Source organism: Fistularia commersonii, chromosome 10 (genome assembly GCF_037954325.1).
Source record: "Fistularia commersonii isolate RoL2024-O1a breed Wild chromosome 10, RoL_Fcom_v1.0, whole genome shotgun sequence".
NCBI classification, from domain to species: Eukaryota; Metazoa; Chordata; class Actinopteri; order Syngnathiformes; family Fistulariidae; genus Fistularia; species Fistularia commersonii.
Window position 1 is genome coordinate 8738150 of NC_141293.1, and position 19959 is coordinate 8758108.

The 19959-nt window shown below is 39.8% G+C and overlaps 2 protein-coding genes across 5 annotated transcripts; both read left to right on the forward strand.

The window, feature by feature from the left end:
* Nucleotides 1-513: 513 nt before the first annotated feature.
* Nucleotides 514-12269, forward strand: LOC147230293 (uncharacterized). 3 transcript variants are annotated; one of them, XM_086153601.1, is made up of 12 exons: nt 516-945; nt 3562-3776; nt 4209-4898; nt 5091-5203; nt 6177-6323; nt 7440-7517; nt 8083-8199; nt 8552-8701; nt 8814-8981; nt 9897-10088; nt 10179-10370; nt 11514-12269. In XM_086153601.1, exons 2-12 carry the CDS (start codon nt 3605-3607, stop codon nt 11610-11612), a joined length of 2118 nt encoding a protein of 705 aa, XP_086009727.1. In that variant the 5' UTR covers nt 516-945; nt 3562-3604; the 3' UTR covers nt 11613-12269. The 3 variants fall into 3 exon arrangements, with proteins under 3 accessions (XP_086009726.1, XP_086009725.1, XP_086009727.1); XM_086153599.1 differs by having other exon boundaries at nt 515-945; nt 4209-5203; XM_086153600.1 differs by lacking the exon at nt 6177-6323 and having other exon boundaries at nt 514-945; nt 4209-5203.
* A 555-nt stretch (nt 12270-12824) lies between these two features.
* tektl1 (tektin like 1) lies at nt 12825-18717 on the forward strand. 2 transcript variants are annotated; one of them, XM_086153602.1, is made up of 8 exons: nt 12826-13226; nt 14065-14349; nt 15084-15188; nt 16726-16876; nt 17345-17511; nt 17610-17705; nt 17811-17924; nt 18419-18717. In XM_086153602.1, the coding sequence occupies exons 1-8, from the start codon at nt 12933-12935 to the stop codon at nt 18644-18646; spliced, it is 1440 nt and encodes a 479-aa protein (XP_086009728.1). In that variant the 5' UTR covers nt 12826-12932; the 3' UTR covers nt 18647-18717. The 2 variants fall into 2 exon arrangements, with proteins under 2 accessions (XP_086009729.1, XP_086009728.1); XM_086153603.1 differs by lacking the exon at nt 17345-17511 and having other exon boundaries at nt 12825-13226; nt 17635-17705.
* Nucleotides 18718-19959: the final 1242 nt, after the last annotated feature.

Consider the following 19959-nt stretch of genomic DNA (forward strand, 5'->3'; position numbering starts at 1 on the left):
GATCACACCTACTACATAACATTAACAAACCGACTGATGCAATAACGTGTGAGATCCAAACTTTACAGGAATATTATGATTCAAAACCAGAATAATTGGATTTATTTCAGACTTAATTATATTCAAAAACATTTTGTATACAAAACCTACAATGTTTTAAAGCCGCCCTTCATAATAATTAAAACACCAAGGACTACAGTCATGGCCAAAAGTTTTGAGAATGACCCTTTCACAAAGTCTGTTCCTTTAGGGTTTTTAGGTGTTTGCCAGATGTTACTATGGTTGTGTCTTTCTCAAAACTTTTGGCCATGACTGTACACAAGTTGATTCTGATCTCATGCAACACTGGTTTATAAACATAATCTGAAACAGCAAAGTATAGAGCAGGCACATAAACTTTGGCTAAAAAGGCCATGATTTCTTATTTGAAGACCCGAATACATGATTCAGAGTCATTATCATTTTTTTTTTTCTGTGTTGATCATGTTCACACAAAAACAGTCAGTGGAACCGATGTTTGGAAACGTGGATGTATCTTTAAACCAAAATATCAACTGAATATAACTCCAATTAAATGCAAGCCATTCATTCAAAACGTCTCAGAAGGTACAGAAAAATATAGAAAAGGGAAGAAAAAGAATGACAACTATGTATTCAGAAATGCTGAAGCTTCCAGATGATTCAAAAGCCATTGGTTCACTTTTTACACTCAAGTCAGAGGTTTCGTTGGTGCAGCCATGTGGAGGGAAGGCGCACCATCCGGACACTTTGACTCACAATCACCGCCTGGTCCAAACAGGTAGGGGCGGTGACGTCACCAAGGTGACACCCACCCGCCTTCTTCTGCCCCGCCGCGTTCGTTCGGGCGGACGAGATTTCCAACGGCCTCCGAACTGCTTTGGGGTCGATTCCCCTGGACTGACGGTCAGAGTAGAACCGTGACAGGTAAGAAGAGAGAACCGTGCGCACACTCTCCGCTTCGGAAAGCCTGAAATGAACTTTCACAGCCCTTGTGTCAACGCCGCGAATCTCTCCTTTCGGTTGATATTTTCCCGTCGCGCCGCGGTGTACGTCAGCGTGTTGAAATAGAAGCCGAGCGAGAGGGTTGAAAGTGTGTCCAGTCCACGCGTGTCGTTGACTTTTTCAGAAGCGACACGCTCTCACATCAAACTTCTGAGCGACACGAAGGCGCTTTTCAGCTATAATTCTCAGAAATGGGCGTTTCACGGCCTGAGTTAACCGACAGAGAGATGTTATTGATGTAAATCGACGGTCAGGAGGGAGGAGGTGGTCCGGAGTCCAGAGTGTTGCGTTCAGGGACCGAGTGAGTGTCGGCGCGGCCCAAGGTCGACGTGTCCCGCCGTGTGACGCTGCAGGACGAAACCACCCGGGAAAGACGTGGAGAGAAAGACTCGAAGTTAAATAGACAGGGAGATACACGGATGCACGAATGGAAGCGACAAGCAGAATAAAAACGTGCAAGAAGGATGCCTAAAACTCAAATGTGAACTAAACTAAAAAAAAACTTTTCCCAAAAAGAGTTCTCCTGAAAAGTAAGGATATGACACAGGAAAGTCTGTATGAAGCATCAGATTGATCGAAACTAAGCTGGAAGCTCAGTAGTTTTCATACACTGTGTTTACTTTCTTTTGTTTACATTTATTTTGGGTATTCATCATTTTGTCTTGTTTCCATTTGTTTGTGCTGCCGGTTTCGTTCTGTCAGGCTATTTGTGTGCGAGGTTAAGGCCAGTCAGTTTGAGGTTGACTGTTTTCCTTCAGGGAGAAAAACTGTCTTTTGTCTCATTTTCCAGTTTCCAACATTAAGGAAAGAATCAAGAGCCGCTTTCAGCTAAATTAACCCCCAGTGCACTTCGGTAATTCCAAACTTTTGAATTCATTTCCAGATACACAAGATTTTAAGTACTTGGGGTCAGACCAGAAGTGAAGAGACTTTTGCCATCAGGTTGGACTTTGTGGAGAAAAGTGTCAGGTGTAATATGAGTATCAGCAAGAATGAAAGTAAAGCCGTAGAAAACAGTGGTAAGATCAGCATTGTTGTCTGATTTAGATACAGTGGCACTGAAGACAAGACTGGTGCTCTGGCAAGCCCTTAGGGAACAGCTGAAAGAAGATTTTAATTTACTTTGAGATTACCTTTGAATACAGGGTACTTCTATTTGTCTTTGGAACGACAACTATAAAGGATCAAGTTCATCCTTTTCAAGTTTTTCCAAATCAAATGTTTCATATCTCATATACACACCATATACTAGTGTTTATAAAATAGCCAACACTTTGTCAGAAATTGATCATCTTAACTCTCCACTATGTTGAGAAACTAAATGTTGGACATTTTCTGTAAATTACAGTACAAAATGATTTTGATATTCTTTAACTTAATACAAATGGAGACAGTTTGCTCTCAGTTCATCTGATACAAGTGTTGATAAGAATGATGCTGAGAACTCTGCCAAGAGTCCGTCTGTAGTAGTGACTGAAAGCCTTGTGAAGCTGAAAAACGCACTGAGGCATTGATGTCCAGCAGTCTGTAATAAAAGGGAAAAACAGAGAATTTTTTGAACATTTTATATATATATATATATATATATATATATATATATATATATGTCCATGGACCATGAATTTTACAGATGACATTGTGATCTGTAGTGAGCGCAGAGATCAGGTTGAAGAAAATCTAGAGAGATTGAGTTATGCACTGGAAAGGAGAGAAATGAAAGTTAGTTGCACCAAGACAGAGTATATATGTGTGAATGAGAGGAACTCAGGTGGAACGGTGAGGCTACAAGGAGTGGAGATCAAGAAGTTGGAGGATTTCAGGTACTTGGGGTCAACATTCCAGAGCAACGGAGATTGTGGAAAAGAGTTGAAGAGATGGGTTCAAGCAGGTTGGAAAGGGTGGAGAAAAGTGTGAGGGGATACTGAAGTCTATCAGCCAGAATGAAAGGAAAGGCGTACAAGACAGTGGTGAGACCAACAATGCTGTATGCCCAAGAAACAGTTCTAATGACGAATAGACAGGAGGCAGAGCTCGAGGTTGCAGAGATGAAGATGCAAAGGTTTTCTTTGGTAGTGACCAGGATGGACAGGATCAGGAATGAGTCTATTAGAGGAACAGCACATGTGAGATGTTTTTGAGAGAGGATCAGAGAAGCCAGGCTGAGATGGTTCGGTCATGTACAGAGGAGAGATAGTGAATATATTGGCAGACGGATGCTGGAATTGGAGCTGCCAGGTAGGAGGTCTTGAGGAAGACCAAAGAGAAGATTTATGGAAATAGTGAGAGATGATATGAAAGTTGTCAGAGATGAGGATACAGAGAATAGGGTTAGATGGAGAGGGTTGATTGGCTGTGGGGCGACCCCTGAAGGGAAATGCCGAAAGGAGAAGAATATTAAGAAGAATTAAGTATATATATATATATATATATATATATATATATATATATATATATATATATATATATATATATATATATATATATATATATATATATATATAAAGCTCTACTTAAATACTTTTTTTTTTTCAATTTCAGTTCTGAGGATTTCAAACAACAGGGAGGAATTTTCCAGTCCACAATGTCCTTCAGGAGTAAAAATGACTTGTGTAGGATCTGTGGAGGGGCTCTTCAGGGTAACCAGAGGCGGTGGCTGTTCGGGGGGAAACATAAGAGGACAAATCATCCTCAGACCCCAAGTGAGGCCCTACGAGGAGGAAGCCTATCCCGGTCATCACAGAGCAGCCCCTGTGGTGAGTGTTGTGATAAAATCCAACATTTAGTTACATGCAGAAAGTATTACTTTCCCATCGAGAGTTGAATTATTAAGAGATAGATATCTTCTAATTTCACATTAAATATAATGGAATTCATTTACAATTTTCTCATACATATATTTTAGAGGGGAAATGGCAGAAAATTGTCTTCATTCAATTATTTCTGTAGTCCCATAAAATTATGGATTTTATCCTAATTTACAAAATCTGGTATTGTCTTCTTTTCAAGACACATAAAAATATATTTCTTTTTGCATTTTACTGTATATATTGCTTTTCAGCAAATTTTATATATATATATTACATACATACATAGACAGATATATTTTTTCTTGTTTTTTACCTTCTGGCCAAGATCCTTTTCTTGTAGAAGATTTTAAACTGTGAAAATGTTTTTACTCTTTTCAGGCAGCACTTTGTCCCTGGGCTCCTGCGGGTCTCAATCCCAGTTATCGCTAGGATCGCCATCCAAAGGCATGGACCTGCTCTCGGTGTTGACCCACATCCTGGGCCAATCTATACCGAGGGGCAGCGGACAGGGCGAGTTTGTCTGCGGTAAATGCATGTGCGTTCTGGAGCGAGTCTTCAAGTTCGACTCTGTGATCGCCAGAGTGAGGGTTCTTTCATCAGAGAGGCTGCACAAGCTGATCCAGGAGAGGGACAAGATGCGACGCTGGGTTCGCTACAATTACCAACAGAGACACCCACAGGACTTCCAGAGCCGGGGCAGCATGAGTGAGGAGGATGGCGAGGCAGAGAAAGAGGGTTACAGGGAAATGCTCAAAGAGAATATGGCTCTCTCAGAGTACGAGTGCTGGTCAGAGAAGTGGGACACGTGCCCATATTTTATAAGAACAGGTAAAAGGTGCTGTAAGGGCAAAGGATGTGAAGGCTGTGATTCCTTACGAGTGTCCGACTCAGACTACGAGTCAGTTTGCGGGGTTCCCCGTCACTTGCCCTTAAACTCTTTCTCCCCACTGGCCTTTACGCGGGATAGATCCCAGAGTATGCCGCTCCACTGGCTGAGGGTGCCATCCATCAACTCCAGCCCCGCCTCACTGATGGGCTCCAGTCTGTCCTTACGGGCATCATCCCGCTGTGAGTCCCTCCAGTCACTGGACTCTTTGGATTGCAACAATGCATTTGAATCACCAGATGATCAGTCAGTCAACTTTGTGCTGAAGGAGCTGAGATGTATTGAGAGGAAGCCAGTGTATTCGCCATCAGGCAGCCGAATTCCAATTTTGGGGAGGAAAGACAATTTCATTAAAGGCACTGCATCGCCCTCAGTGAACAGGGTGCTGAGCTTCGGGGACATGGAGAATGGAAGGAATGAAAGTGATGACGAGGACGGGGATGTTCTCACAAAGCTGAGGGATGACTTCATACCTCTTCATTGTGAAGTGAGTGTTTCACCTTTGTCTTTCATATTAAATATCATCACCCTCTTAAAATAATCACCTAAGTCATTTTTTTACAAAAAAATTTTTTTTTTTTTTTGCCTAAATCATCTCATGATGCTGACCACCTCTGGCAAAATTGCCTACATCCTCAGTTAAACAGATTGTGCCATTCTACCCCTTTAGTAGAAATTTCCTATGTCAAGAGTGTGTCAAATGGTTCTGTTTTTTGTGTTTCCTGAAAAATCTGAAAAAAATGACTTAGGCGATTATTTTAAGAGGGTGACGATATGCATTGTATGACAGGGTGACTGGGGAAAGAACATTGTGGTATATAGACACCCTTTTATCTATCTTTCTCACAACATTTGTGGAGACCTTAATTTGGTTTATTCATAAAAAAAGAGCAATACAATACAGAAACAACAGACCCTAAAATTTTTAAACAACAGTTCAGACAAACCAGTGTCAAAGACTTTTGCCATAATTTTTCAAGTCCTTGAGATAATAAATGTCATCAGTCATTTTTCTACAACAAAATTATTTAATCAACCACTACAAGTCTTTGACAGATCAGTGTCAGGCCATAAGAGAGCTTTCCAGCTTACGGTTCAAACTGAAAGCCCAGATCAGGTTGTTTATATACATCCTCACCCAGAAGTGTGGGTGTGTGTGTGTGTGTGTGGATTGTAAAGTAAGAGTGTTCTTTGTGAGCTGTTCACTTTAAATATTGACACATCCTGGAACATCTGAGGGTAGTCCAGGAGTCCGACTACAACACACACTCCTCATGGGACCCTAAACAAATGAATCTCTTGTGGAGAAACCATTATTAAAAATATTTTTTTTAGACAGACGTCAAGCAAGACACAACCACAATCTGCTCTAGCAAAATAAATTACTGCACAGTTGCCTATTTTAATGAATTTTGCAATATTTAATGCCAACCATATTTGCTAATACTTTATTCTTTCAGAGATCAGCTGGCAGGTTCCAACGTGCCATTGGGAACTTGCGCATTCAACTCGACCAAGCTTTGGCCCGTGTTCAGACCTTAGAAGCAGAGTTAAAATATGGGGCAAGCAAACCCATTGAGGTCAATGGATCAGTGGACTGGACTCCTGTGAGCACTCACATTTTTTTACATCATTCCTATATGGATTTTTAGTCAATGATTTACAATCTGAATAATTGCATTCACGGAAGTGTAAAAATATGTATGTATTAAAATTTGCTGTCATGTATAACTTTAAAATGCAATGATAATAATGAGATTGTCATACTATAGGCATCCAGTCATACATTTTTTTTTTTTTTTCCCCAACACAAGAAAGAATGGTTTCTAATAGAACAGCATTGCATTCATGCATAGGGGCCTCGTAAACTTCTCTCTGGTGATCCCTGTGCATAGCACTGAACAGAGGCTGTTTTTTTGACATCTGGAAGGGTGTGACTGCATTTCCGCATTTTTTGTACAGGTGGAAATAATGGCCCCTCACACATTAACAGACTCTGGAATCTACCCCGACCAGTAGAGTTTGCCCCAGGGTCTGTTGTCTCATGAAAGACAATAACATTGACAGTATTCTTCATCCGAATGAAAGTATTCACATGACTCAGCGAGTTGAATGATAATAAAAATTGAACTGAAATGTGTAGAAACAACAGCAGGTTTAAACATGTAGAAAGAGCAGATCAAGTGAGGCCGGAGTATTTAAGGGTGTTTAAAAAAAGAATAATCACATCCCCATTAATAGTTGACTTTCCAGAAATACCTGTTTTTTTTTGTGTCCATTATAGTGTCTGATGAAGGAACTGTGCTTCCCACTTGTCAAGCAAGAAAATCCATTCTATACTGATCCTAGTGTCACTAAAAAAAAAATCCAAAAGTAATGATCTGAAATCAGCAAGAGATATATTTAAAGACCAAAATAAAACTAGAAAGTGATTACCTTAAATAAATTTTTCCAATTTCTAATGGATGACATAATACATTTTAAAAGATTTGTATTGATTTCAAAGGTTGCCTGTATTTTTAATACTTGTGCATGTGTCAAACCCAAGCAGAAATTGTGAAAAAGTCAGTCTAGAAACCTGGGTTTCCTGGTGCAGACTAGTAAAGGATTAGTCCTGTAAATGTTTGCAAAGATGGCAATTACAGTTTGAGAAAACTCCACACTTTGAACTTCTCCTTTGACTTTAGGAATAATCTATGTCACGTATCCTCCTCCCTTTTCAGCCTGCCCAGGAGGACGGTGGCAGTTCTCTGCTGCAGAGATTCGGTTACTCCCTGCACAGCCGGGAGCGCCTGATTCAGGTGGGTGAGGCCAACAAGGACTGACAGGGTTCAGTCATCCATGCAGTGCTGCCATCGTCTCCGCCTCAAAGCTGTCTGGAATGTTGTTTGCCTTTGAAATTCTGTACACCCTTAAAGAGGCAGCGCAAAATATGCATCCCGTTTGTTTTTGTTTGGTTTAACCACGTATTATCGTAGCAATATCAGTGAAGAATGTTTTCAGGGACTTTGGTAGTGTCTCTTCCTCAGTTAGTTGTGTGTCAATGATCAACCCACAACTCAAGGTACAGGGATGAGTTGACACCATAGACATTTCTGAATATTGTTTAGTGGAAGGTATTCATTGACCAAAATATAATTTTACATTTAGAAATAAGCCTTTCATATAGAGCTACCATCAGGAGTTTGAAAGTTAAAGTAAGCTGTTGTAAAGAAAGAGTGGCCTGATTATTCTAATGTATTCTAATTGTCAGTATTTCTTAATATCAGGTTACTTTGAATCTTGTAGTTTGTTGCAGGTTTGAGTTTTAAAATATAGAGCCAGGTATTTCAAAATTAATCTCAACCTATATTTCCGTTTTTCCAGGACTGTATGGGTGTGATCCGAAGGCTGTGTATGGAGGAGGGAGGGGGCAACGAGCTTGGCGATAAACTCACTGAGAAACTAGCAGAGAGTTTAAAAGAGACCCTCTCTGAAAACAAGGTCAGCTAACATCGTCCTTTCTGATAATGTTGGCTGTCTTTCAATGTTATGTCTGTATGATGTCTCTTATCAGAATCAGAATAGTATATTAAATATTAAATCACAAGAAATCCTGGTATCTTCTTATTTTTTTGAGAAATAAAATCGCCTTTTGAAAGACCAGTCATTAGTTTTATAGAGCTTTGATAATATGTGTAAGTGACATATACAGAATCTTTATACGTTTACAATAGGGTTTTTTGTCTCGTTACACAGCCCTAACTTATTATTGGTTTGTGATCACGATCATTATTGTTGACTACTGTACATATTTTTTCAGTTCTTATTTTCTTAATTTCTTTGTCATCTTTAGACTGCTCTGGAGAGGCTGAGCCATGAGATGACTGAGAAGGAAAAGAGCATGGAGAGCGAGATAGTGGCACTGAAGAAGGCCGGAAGAGACAGAGAAAAAGATCTTGACACACTCAACATTGTGCTGCAATGCAATCAGGATGTTATCAATGTAAGAACACACACCATCAGGAGTCAGTTTGATACAAAATGGAGCTCAAATTCACCAATTTTGTGATCCAGTTTGGTCAACCTCAAGTTTCATATTAGTTATGCCCCTCCAGGATCTGCGAGTGTCTCTTGGTGATAAGGAGCAACAGTTGGAGGAGGTAGAGAAGGAGAGGGAGGTGTGGCGACAGAGGGATATTGCCCTAGCTGCTGTCCTGCAGGAGAAGGAGGCTCTGATTCACTTCCTGAAAGTAGAGCTGGAGAGCAGTCAGCGAGACGTGGCGGTTTGTAAATACATTCATACTTTCCTCTTCCTGCAGGGGCATGACAGAATTAAGTGAACAACACACTCACTGTTTTTGGGAGGAGCTGTCCCTATGACTACAAACACCAGTAGTTTTCATTTTAATCTGATGATGTTTTAGAACTATAAACCTTTTAAATGCTATTATTTTCACATTTCCATAGAATGAAAACAAGACATGTTTATATGAAAGATAAAAGTGTAAACGCAGTAACTGTAAGATTCTTTCTCAAGATGTAAAAATAAATTACAATAGAGTTAAACAAGAACACTATTCAGTCTTCTTATATGTTAACAGATATAAGATTGCCATCACTCTCAGTTGGTTCTTTACAAATGCATCCCAATTGCACCTGATTGGAAGCGAAAAAAATCTTTTTCAGCATTTGTGAGTGAGTGTTTACACATATCCTGCCACATAAGATTTCAAACAGGATCTAACATATTGGAACATACATTAAAAAAATCTCATAAAGTCATTAACTTGATCTTCTATGAAAATTGGGAGTTGTCTTGCAGCCAACACAATTCAACTGAATTTGCCAACATGTTGCATAACATAGGTTGGTCATGTCACGGTCAGCCACTGAAAATCAAATTGCAAAACTATTGCTGCAGTTTACTTGTTTCCATCGCACAATGCAAGTAAATTGATTTTTGATATAATGGTTTCCAACTCATAGGATTGGTAACATCTCAAAATTCCATCTTAACAGCACCAATCTAGAAGTGAACAAACCAAATGACTGTATAATGAGAACCGATGCATTACTGTGTAGTTATTTTCTGTTAAAACATATCCAGAAAAACAATATTCAGACCAAACAAATTTAGGTTGTCCTTGTTTTCCATCCCTGATTAAAGTTATACTCATAGCTGGTTCTTGTTCCTCCAGGCTCTCTCGGATTCTGTCATCAGTCAGGGTTTAGCAGGTGGTGGAGCTGAGGCCTCCCTGGCTTCGCAGCTAAACCTGAAGAAAGGTCAGCTGGCGGCCTTGTTGAAGGACAAAGAGGGAAACAGCGCCACCCTGTGCCAAGAGGTCACCAAACTCACTTCAACCTTGCAGGATTACCAGACAGTAATTCAGGTGGGAAAGGATCTATTCTGCTTTCTGATTTGTAGTCTGCAAAACCTACATGTTTGTTCAGGCTTGGTTATTATTTATTGCACTCCCCAGAACCAACAGAAGAGCCACAGCGAGACGGTCTCTTCTCTTATGACTCAGCTCTCAGACTCTCGAAGGGAGCTGAGGGAAAAGGAGAGGCAGAGGAGGGAAATCGATCGAGGCTGGCAAAGTGACAGAGAGGACAGAGAGAGAGAGGAAAGGAAGCTGAGGGATAGCCTGGAGAAGCGAGACAAACTCATCGAGGTGAGATACAAGGCATATTTGACTTCGTCACAGACCAAAATGAAGAGGTTGTGAGACCTAGTGTGTTTTGATACCATAAGGTATTTACTTACAGGTGGTTTGACAGATTGATTACACTTCTTTGGGAGGGGGTGCTTTTTTATTTCTTATTTAACTATGCTCATGTATAGAAGGGCAAGAGAATGTTAACAAACTGAAGAATTTTCAGTGACTTAACGATCTGAAAAAAATGTATGTTTCTTACAGTCTCAACGCCGTTTAATTAAAAAAAAACAACTTTTTGACAGTCATTCTCATTGTATATAGACTAGTGATCTTAAAGGTCAAAACCAGATCTGTCAAACAAATCTGAGAAACTCAATTACATTCTAGATGTCACTTCAATTGACAGTTTTGCCTTGCATATCAGCATCATTTTTTTAATCCCAATATTTTTTGCAAAAGTTCATTTCCACAGAACTTAGCCAGGTACCAGGGACATTTTGTCTGATACTGGTGACTGAATAATGACGACTCCAAACTCAGATTATTTTATTTTCACTCAAACATTACATCGAAGAAAGTGATAATCAACACATGCATTTTAAAGCAGGGTTGTACAAATGAGACCAAGTAATAGTGGGACACATTGTGATGCTCTGCAGAATATTTACATTGTGTTTGGCCATAATAGAAATAGGCATGGGAGAAAATACATAAATATTGCTTGGATACAAATATCAACCAATTAGAGATGATTAAAGTTGCGTTGTTTGCTGTTAGTGCCCCGGTGACATCTATTTGCTTTTCCATTCTTGATGATGAGCTGCAGTACTTTAGTAAATGTGCTAAATGAATCTGTTCATAGCTGTAAAATGGCAATAAATTTATTTGAGGGGGTCTTAAAATGCTTTTTAAATGGTTTTTTGTAGATATCAAACTTGATCGTTGCTCGGCATCAGTCAGAAGTACAGACAGCATTTATAAGTTAACAAGGGGTCATGGACAGACAAGCCAGTCAATAATGCATGTTTTTATGTGTTCCGTGGGCGACTCAGTGATTGTGAGTTGTACTGCAAAGTATGTCCAAAGGGTGGCAGCAGTGTTTCTTTAAGTGTCAGTGCCATGCTAATAGACATATCTTTTTATTTTCCTGAAACACAGCAAATTCTACTTGATGCTGAGGAGCGGGATCAGCTCTTTGGGGAGCTGCAGCAGAGCCTGCAGAAGAACCATGACACTGTGACCAACATCAAACTGTGAATAGAGGCATGACACTGTTGGGGGGGGAAAGCTTATTGCACAGAGATGGAGGAAAACTTAGCACTTTCTGCACTGTCTCTAATATATCTTTTATGGTGTATATTGGTATTGAAACTCCTCATTTCTCAAGTTTTGCAGACCTTCCCCATTCTGATGGGCACTGAAGGAAAAATTCATAATAGCTTCCTGAGGTGAATATGTCATTGCAGAGAAAGAGCGAGATTCATTGTTCTCCAAATGGAGAACTATGTTCTTATAGCTGGATTACTTGACTTGGAAATTAGCAGATCACTGTGTATATTTATATTTAGCTGCTTTTTGAATGTGATTGCTTTAATTTTCAATATGATTTCAATGGGATATTTGCTTATAGTTGTCATGACTGTGTTCTAAATTTGCATTCTTGTTCTATTTACTGCTATTGGCAGAAATTGTGGCCTTTTTTTTTTTAACTTCTGTTCAAAAGTGCCCCCTTTTTTGTTCACAGACTTGGACCAAAATAATATTTTAAGGCTTCACTTCTCTAAATGGCTTCTTTTTATTTGTTCTGTTTTTGTTTGTATTGTTTTTTTATGCACATTTTCATAATTGTTTCTATTGTTTGAACGTTGCTGTCTCTTTCAAATTTTAGCTCAAGAGAATTAAACACTCTGATACAAATAATTTGTCGACTGACTCACTTGCTTTATGTCATCACGTATTTTGTGACATGAAATATTAGCTGATTATTAGCACTTGAAGTGGGTGGCCACTGGGGCCTCTAGCGTGGTCTAATTTATTTATTGTGTAATTTGTTTGTTTTACTTGAAATAGTGTGTCCTTGGCAAACTTGTTTTACTAAAAAAAAACACAGATACTGCACGACGATGAGATCTTTTACAGCTATTTATAAATATTTCTTTTAAATGTGTTCTTAATGCTGATTAATGTCCTGATATATTTGATGATTTTTCTGGTCATGTCTTGTAGATCTTGGGAAATGTTTATGCCATCCTACCCCAAATGAATTTGTCCAATATACTGATAAAAATTGTTATTTTTATCTAATTGACACCAGCATATCCCTTACATTATCCTAAATTACATTTTAATGAAATTTCAGGGTCTGGCCAATGACGCTGGATGGGGTTTCATTCATGGAGTGGTGACCAGGGCGACCAGCCCAATATCTAATCCCCAAACGACTCTGGTTACTGGTTCCTTAGCTACAGTTGCTATGAAAGTGCGACCTCAACACTTAAGACTTCTGTGTGTGAAGTTCTCCTCGTTCCGTTCTCAGTTTGATTTTAGTTGGCAGGAGAAAACTGACCTCCGGGGGGCATGCAGGTCCAGTCCGTCCCGCTCTGTTCCGTCACAATCGGCCCACAGTCTTGGCGGGATGGGACGGTTCTCTCCATCCGGCGAGCGGAGCGCCAGGTGCGGCAGACCAGAGCCTCGCGGCCCGGCATAAGCAGCCGATCCCGGAGCTGCAGCGCCCCTGCTGGTTCCAAGCTAAATTTCAGTGACTGCTCCGCTGAGACGGCAAATGATAAGATCTTGGAGGGGGAGGAATGTGGCCGGAGTCGTGACTCGGTTTGCAAAAACAAGATCTCAAGGCCTCAAACCGGATCGATGGTGAGAAAATCACGTCCGTGCCAGTTTGTCTGTATCTGGATGTTGTCATTTCAGGAGAGGAAGAAACTGTCCGCCCACTGGAGCACTTTATATCATCCAGAATATTCACCCACTTTTATTCAACTTTTATATTATAATTTGTTTGTGTGTGTGTGTGTGTGTGTGTGTGTGTGTGTGTGTGTGTGTGTGTGTGTGTGTGTGCGCGCGCGCGCGCGCGCGTGTTGCTTAGGTAAATTGAGAGAAATCATTTACTATTTATGTATTTAGTCTTTCACCTTAAAACTATTAACATGGTCATTGCAGTGAATTTACCAGCTTCAGTCGTCAATGATAGGTTTTTGGGGGCAGGGTGCGCATAAATCTTCATCAGTTATGAAGAAGTAAATACACTCAGGGGTGGCGCTGGCACATCCTGATAAACAGTGAAGGAATGTAAAAAGGTCATTGACTTGAAGTTTTTGAAATCTTCTATGCCTTTATACTTCATACTTTCAGCTTCTACTTAGTTCACACAACGAATTATCAGTATTCTAAGTCGACTTTTAAGAAAATCCACTCCTCTTTCATTCAGATTGAATAATGAACTGCAGTTTTTGGGTGAATTTCATTACTGTGCTTAAACGTGACTGTGAGGCAGGGTATATATTCCTTAGGTCTACATAAAGCTGCAGGAATAGAAGCCACTGAAATGAAAAGGTGGGCTAATAATATGTGCCTGCTCTAAGTTGTTGTTTAGAGGAGATATAAAATTAGATGTGAGTTGGAACTACCCATTCAAGAAAATCTTTTTGCAGTGAAACAGTCCAAACTGTGAACATAAGATAACTCTCCTCCTCAGCTCCCCAGTGGCATCCAGGTGAGGTCCCTGATCCCATCCCTACCTTATAGCTGGCGTGATCAATGTGCTGCTGCCAGTGTCACAGTGGCCGTCGACTACATACGTAAGGTGCGGGAGGTGGAGGATCGGCTGCTCAGGCAGGCCGGCAGGGTGGCCCAGGAGGGCATCAAGCTGGAAAGGGACAGGGTCCAGCTGGAGAAGATGCTGCTGAGTCTCAAGGCAGATCTAACCCTCAACAGGAGGTGCTCTGAGGGGAGAACCAAGAGGCCTGCTGCTACTGAAACTGTGAGTTTTTTAACACCAGAAGAAAGGCAAAGTTTAAAAATACTATATTTGAATACTATATTAAAAAAATAATTATTTGACCAAAGTCAAATTGTATAAATAAAAGTTTGCGCAATAGAAGTGATCTGTTCAGTGGCGTGAACAAATCTATGTCACAATGTTCAAGAGAATAATCTAAATATTTAAAGTAGTATTCTGAAAAGCTTTTAATAGTCAGGTAAAGTGTTTCTCTTATTGAAATCATGAAAGGAAATTTCTAATACGATTCAGACTTGACACTGTATATATCTTCCCTACACATAAATATTGTATTGACAAGCAAACAAAAGAAATATAGAAATACATAACTGCCTGTGAGAGCTCTCAGACTTCCAGGCCATGGACTTTCACAGTCGGATCTTATCATGGCAGCTGGACTGTTAACTTTCTTTAAGACATTTCAGTTCAGACCTGAAGAAGCCGCCACAATGAGAGGTAAAACATCTTAACATAGACATCAAAACATTAACATCAACATAAAATTTGGCTATTTATACTGTTGACAATGTCTTAAACATATACACATTCCAAATACATATAAAATCTAATAAAGTAGTACTCCAGTACTTATTAAAAGCGCCATTGAGCCCTGTTTATAATGAGTGAGGGAACAATAAGCAGCCCTGAGTAAGAAACTCGGGCAGAATTTAAAGTGTGTGGCAAAAAAATGTAGATGATCATGTGCTGTGCTGCAGGGGAGAGATGGTGCTGACTTCTTGCTGGAGTGTGAGAGGAGGGAGTTGGCCAAGTTGAAAAAGGACATGGAGCAAGTGCTTCATGACACTGTGATGCAGACTCAGGTAATTCATCCTGTCCTCTTTAGCTTTACATGTCCTGGCCAAAAAACTAAAGGTGCCAGAAATTGTATCATTTAGAGCTTTATATAAACTTTAAAAAAATGAATAAGTGAATTGAATGGAATTACACAACCCAAGCAAATGAATAATGGGTTGTGCAACTTGCGCTTATCTCCATGACATTTCCCATCATGTTGGGGGAAAAAAAAAGACATACACCCAACACTTTAATTGTTTTGACATCCCAATACTTCCCAATCAATCCACTTCCTGGTAAAAATAATAATACCGTGTGACTTTTGTTTTGATTCAAGTTGGGCATACAGAGGAGAAGCTGTCAATTAGTTAAAACATAGTTTAGAGGAGTTTATAATTGTAGTATAAAGACTTCCATTCAAGTTATCAGGCACCTCTTGGATTAAAAACTTTGCAATGCAAGCAAAGGCTTGAGTCAAGACGGCAAGGTTGACACCGATTGACATCCATTTTTTTCAACTTAAAATCCATTATTTTCAACGACTTCCACTCTGGCAGAGGCTTGAAAAGTAATTATGTTTGAAGTTCCACAAACAATAAATACTGTCAGATTTTGAATATTCAGAGGATGTTTGATCAATTCATGGGTTACTTAGCAAAAACGACCAATTATTATTTTTATTTAAAGAGATACATCCTACAAACAAAGTACTTGATCAAATGAAATTGTTGAAAAATGTCTTGCTTTCTAAAGGTTGTAGATTTGTAAACGGTTCAATATGACAACATAATATGCTGCTGTGACAAGAGAATTTCCCCGAACGAGATCAATAAAGTTTATCTTATCTCATATCAGTGACGTGCAGTCAGGGGAGGCAGGAGAGGCCGTACCTCACTTGCCAATCTTAGAAAAAAAAAAGTAAAATTAAAAAAAGGATTAAATGGTTATAGTTTTGCACTATAAAGGTATTTTTCATTTAACTTCGCAAGTTTTAGATTGTTTTTTTATTCAAAATCCTTTTCACATTTACTATCAAATACTGAGAAGAGACGGTGAGGTGAGGCCGCCGACTGTTGAGCCTCAACATATATTGCACAACAACAGACGACTGCTGGCATGCTCTGCACCAAGACCGTATTGCTGTCTCTCTGTATGTCACTATTAAAATGTTTGAACACTTTTGCTATATGAACTACATTTTCAATGTACAGTGTTTTTTGTCAACATCTCTATGTATGTTTCAAGTTTTTTTTGCGGAGCGATCCTAAAACAGCTGGAAAGAGCCTCTAAGTGAGGCAAGCAGTTCTCCTGCCTCATTGTAGACGTGCCTTACCAGCCATGAACCTCATTGTACGTCATTGCAACAAATATCTTTGCAATATTCCCTCTTAGTTCTATGATTTTACAGTTGTGATGATAAAAAACCCTCTGATAGAGGAAATGCCAATGTATTGCAAGTAATAAGACGTGTATAGGTAAATGAAAAAGATCAGCAGATCAGTCAGACATCTCAGCCAAAAACATCTTGTCTATTGCCTCCTTCATCTGCTCATGTCTCCCCAGGCCTTGAGCCAGAGCAATGGGCGTCTGCTTTGCTGTGCAGGAGAGAGGGCTCGGGTCCTGGACCTGCTGCCCCACAATGGCTCAGCTGGGGGACAAGACACTTTTGATCCGACCTCGAACAGAGCAGACCCTGTCACCCACTTTACACCAGGTACCCTCAGGGGCGAAACTGCATCTACCTCTGCCACAGGTCTGGGGCTGGTGGAAAGACAACCAAAACAAAGGGGTTGGTGTTGAGTGGGACACCAGATGGTTGATTATCCTTGAGTCTTCAAACAGTGCTGGAGTATCAAAGAAAAACATGAAAACTGCTTCAATCCTTACAAATTGTCAATTATGATCAACTCACAAAACAATAATCTTGTTTAGAATGCAGAACTGGGTGCAGAGGCCAGAAAAATTGTGAGAGCTAATGATATATCTGGAAGTTTCAATGGATTGATTGATTTATTTTTGTCAGGCACAGTATTCATGTCTTCTTGTCAAGGAGTTTTTAAATAGCTCGAGATATTTGTATTTAACCCAATTCTTGTATGATGTTTCTCAGGAAATAGAAAAAGGTAAATATTACACTGATTTAAGCCTTCTTGACGAATAGGCTTTATTTATCCTCTTGCAGAATGTAAACAGGTTTTAGAATCGTCCTCTTTGATAGTTGGACAGTCCCAACGCCTGAGGGAAACCATCCGAGAGATACTAACCAGTTCCATCATTCGACAAAAAGACGCTCACATTTCGGTCAATGATGGTCTGGTGAAGAAAATAGCTGAAACCGTCGATCTTCAGGTAGAAACAGATAAAAACATGGGTTTATAAATCGAACGTCAGGACACTGTAATCGCTGGGATGTTGTGTTATTTAACTCTGGCTTCACTATCTCCTAGCAAAACCTTACTTTGACATCCGCAGCGACCAGGCGAGCCATGTTTCGCAAGCAGAGGGAAATCAACATTATTCGCCACAGCCATGGCAGAGCACAGGTAAGGCTGGCAGATGTAATGTGGAACAATTAATGAGTTTGTAAGACTTTGGAGGTGACGTGCACAACATGACACTTTTCTTCCTTTGTATCATCATATTTTAAGGGTCCTCAGTGCAGCAGTGACATACAGGCCAGAGAGAAACTGACCCGGCCTCTGGTGCAGGTTTACCAGAGACACCCCGGGACATGTTTACCCGAGGCTGCTCAGCTCATACAGGTGCTCGTGTGAGCTCAAAGTTGATGGCAATTTAGATTAACATAGACAACACAAATCTTTCTCTTTGTGTTTATAGATCAATTACATTGAAATCAGCGAGGTTGTGAATAGTTGGAAACCTCATTTGAACATTTGAGACCATTGTAATTTGTCCACCATTGTTACTGTCTCAGGTATATGCTCAAGTCCTACAAATAAGAGAGCTTTGTTTCTGTTATTTGATTTCAAATGTACACCTGTAACTAGAGAAAAGAAATTCAATATGAAACAATTAGAGGAATGAAAGAGTGTTTTGCTGAGATCCCATAAATAGCTCAAGAGCAAACAAATGACAGTGAATATTTTTTGTTCCCAGTCATAGATTTAATTTGAGCTTTATTTGTCCACATTGGCAGCCATCTTGCTTTTCACAGCAGTTATTTCAAGTCCAGTTTAGTTGCAGCTGCATAGTTTCAACATCATCCTTTACTAAAGATGCTTCCTGTGTGTTTCAGGGCAGCACAGCTCTAAGACGTTGTCTAAAGTCCTCCGAGGGCGAGCTGGAGAGGCTGCAGCACACTTGTACCCACCTGCTGGACGACCTCCAAAGGAAAACAGCTGCAGCTAAGGTGGACGCCGACATTGTCCGCATGAGACGTCGACAGGTCAACCAGCGAGCCATGCCCCCTTTTCTCCAACAGATGGCATACAGAAGCCAACTGCCTTTATCCTGTGTCCAGTAGAGCTACAGCTGTGAAACACTAATTTTACAACTAAAGCTATATGTTTGAGATGAATAAAATGGTATAAAGCATATTGACAAGCACTGTTTGTTTTCAATGATAGGATAAGATAAATACTACAATTATCAACACTCTTAACCTACTGGTGACAATTTATTGATTTGACAGGATAGTTTCCTATTACATACAGACACATCGGCGACAGAGGGCGCTCTGAGGGTCAAAGCCGTACCTGACTTCAAGCCATTATCATCCCATAGATAAAGTGTAGACTAGCCTCACATATTATTAAGAAGAATTTAGAAATTCCAGACAGAATAAACATTCATCTTACTAAACCAAGATATAAGGGAAAAGTCATCAGGTCAGCTGTGATGATTTATCACAACCCTCCATCATGTTCATGGTGACACAGGAACCAGTGTGGCCAGTTTCACAGCCTCATACACTAACACGGGTGCCCACAATGATATGGTAGGTGATTCTCCCATAATGCCTCTTGACTGAAGCGCCACATCACACTTTTACATTCCTGGCAAGAAATTTTTAGTCAAGAGCTCTATTTACCAGTATAACATCATAAAGACTGTCTAAGACCATCCTGTAGAAAAAATACAATCATAACCATTATATAACACAATATAATGGAATATTATCATGTTTATTTCCACGTCACTTGTATGGTTTAATTCATTCATACATTAATTCATTACCCATCATCTGCTGCTTATCCTGCACTCAGGGTCATGGGGGTGCTGGGACACAAACCTGGAGGAAACCCTTGCAGGCACTGGGAGAACATGCAAACTCCACACAGAAAGGCCCCCTTTTGGAATCCAACCAGGGATCATCTTGCTGTGAGGCAGACGCACCAAACAGTGCTACCCATTGTACAATTCCATATTGCATTACTAATTTCATGCTAATAATGATAATAATAGTGAGATATCAAAAACCATTCATCATGATCAAACAAGATCTGAAATGCAATGAAAACAATCATGAGATAAATATATTTTTAATTCAATCAGTCAGATAAATCTTGACCCAGACAATGAATAGAGATGTGGTTGGCACTGAAAATAACATGATCTAATCAACAATATTTCATTAATCATTAGGAACTACATTTAATCATTTAGGCTGAGAATATGACATGTATTTTGCAGAAATTCACATCATAAAATGTCTTTTTAGGACCAGAGCTGCTTCAAAGACCCATCACTTTCATACATCTTTTCGTAAGTAAACACTGAAGGAATTTGCCTTCCTTCTTTCAGTTTACGCATCATGAGACCACAGATCACTTGACA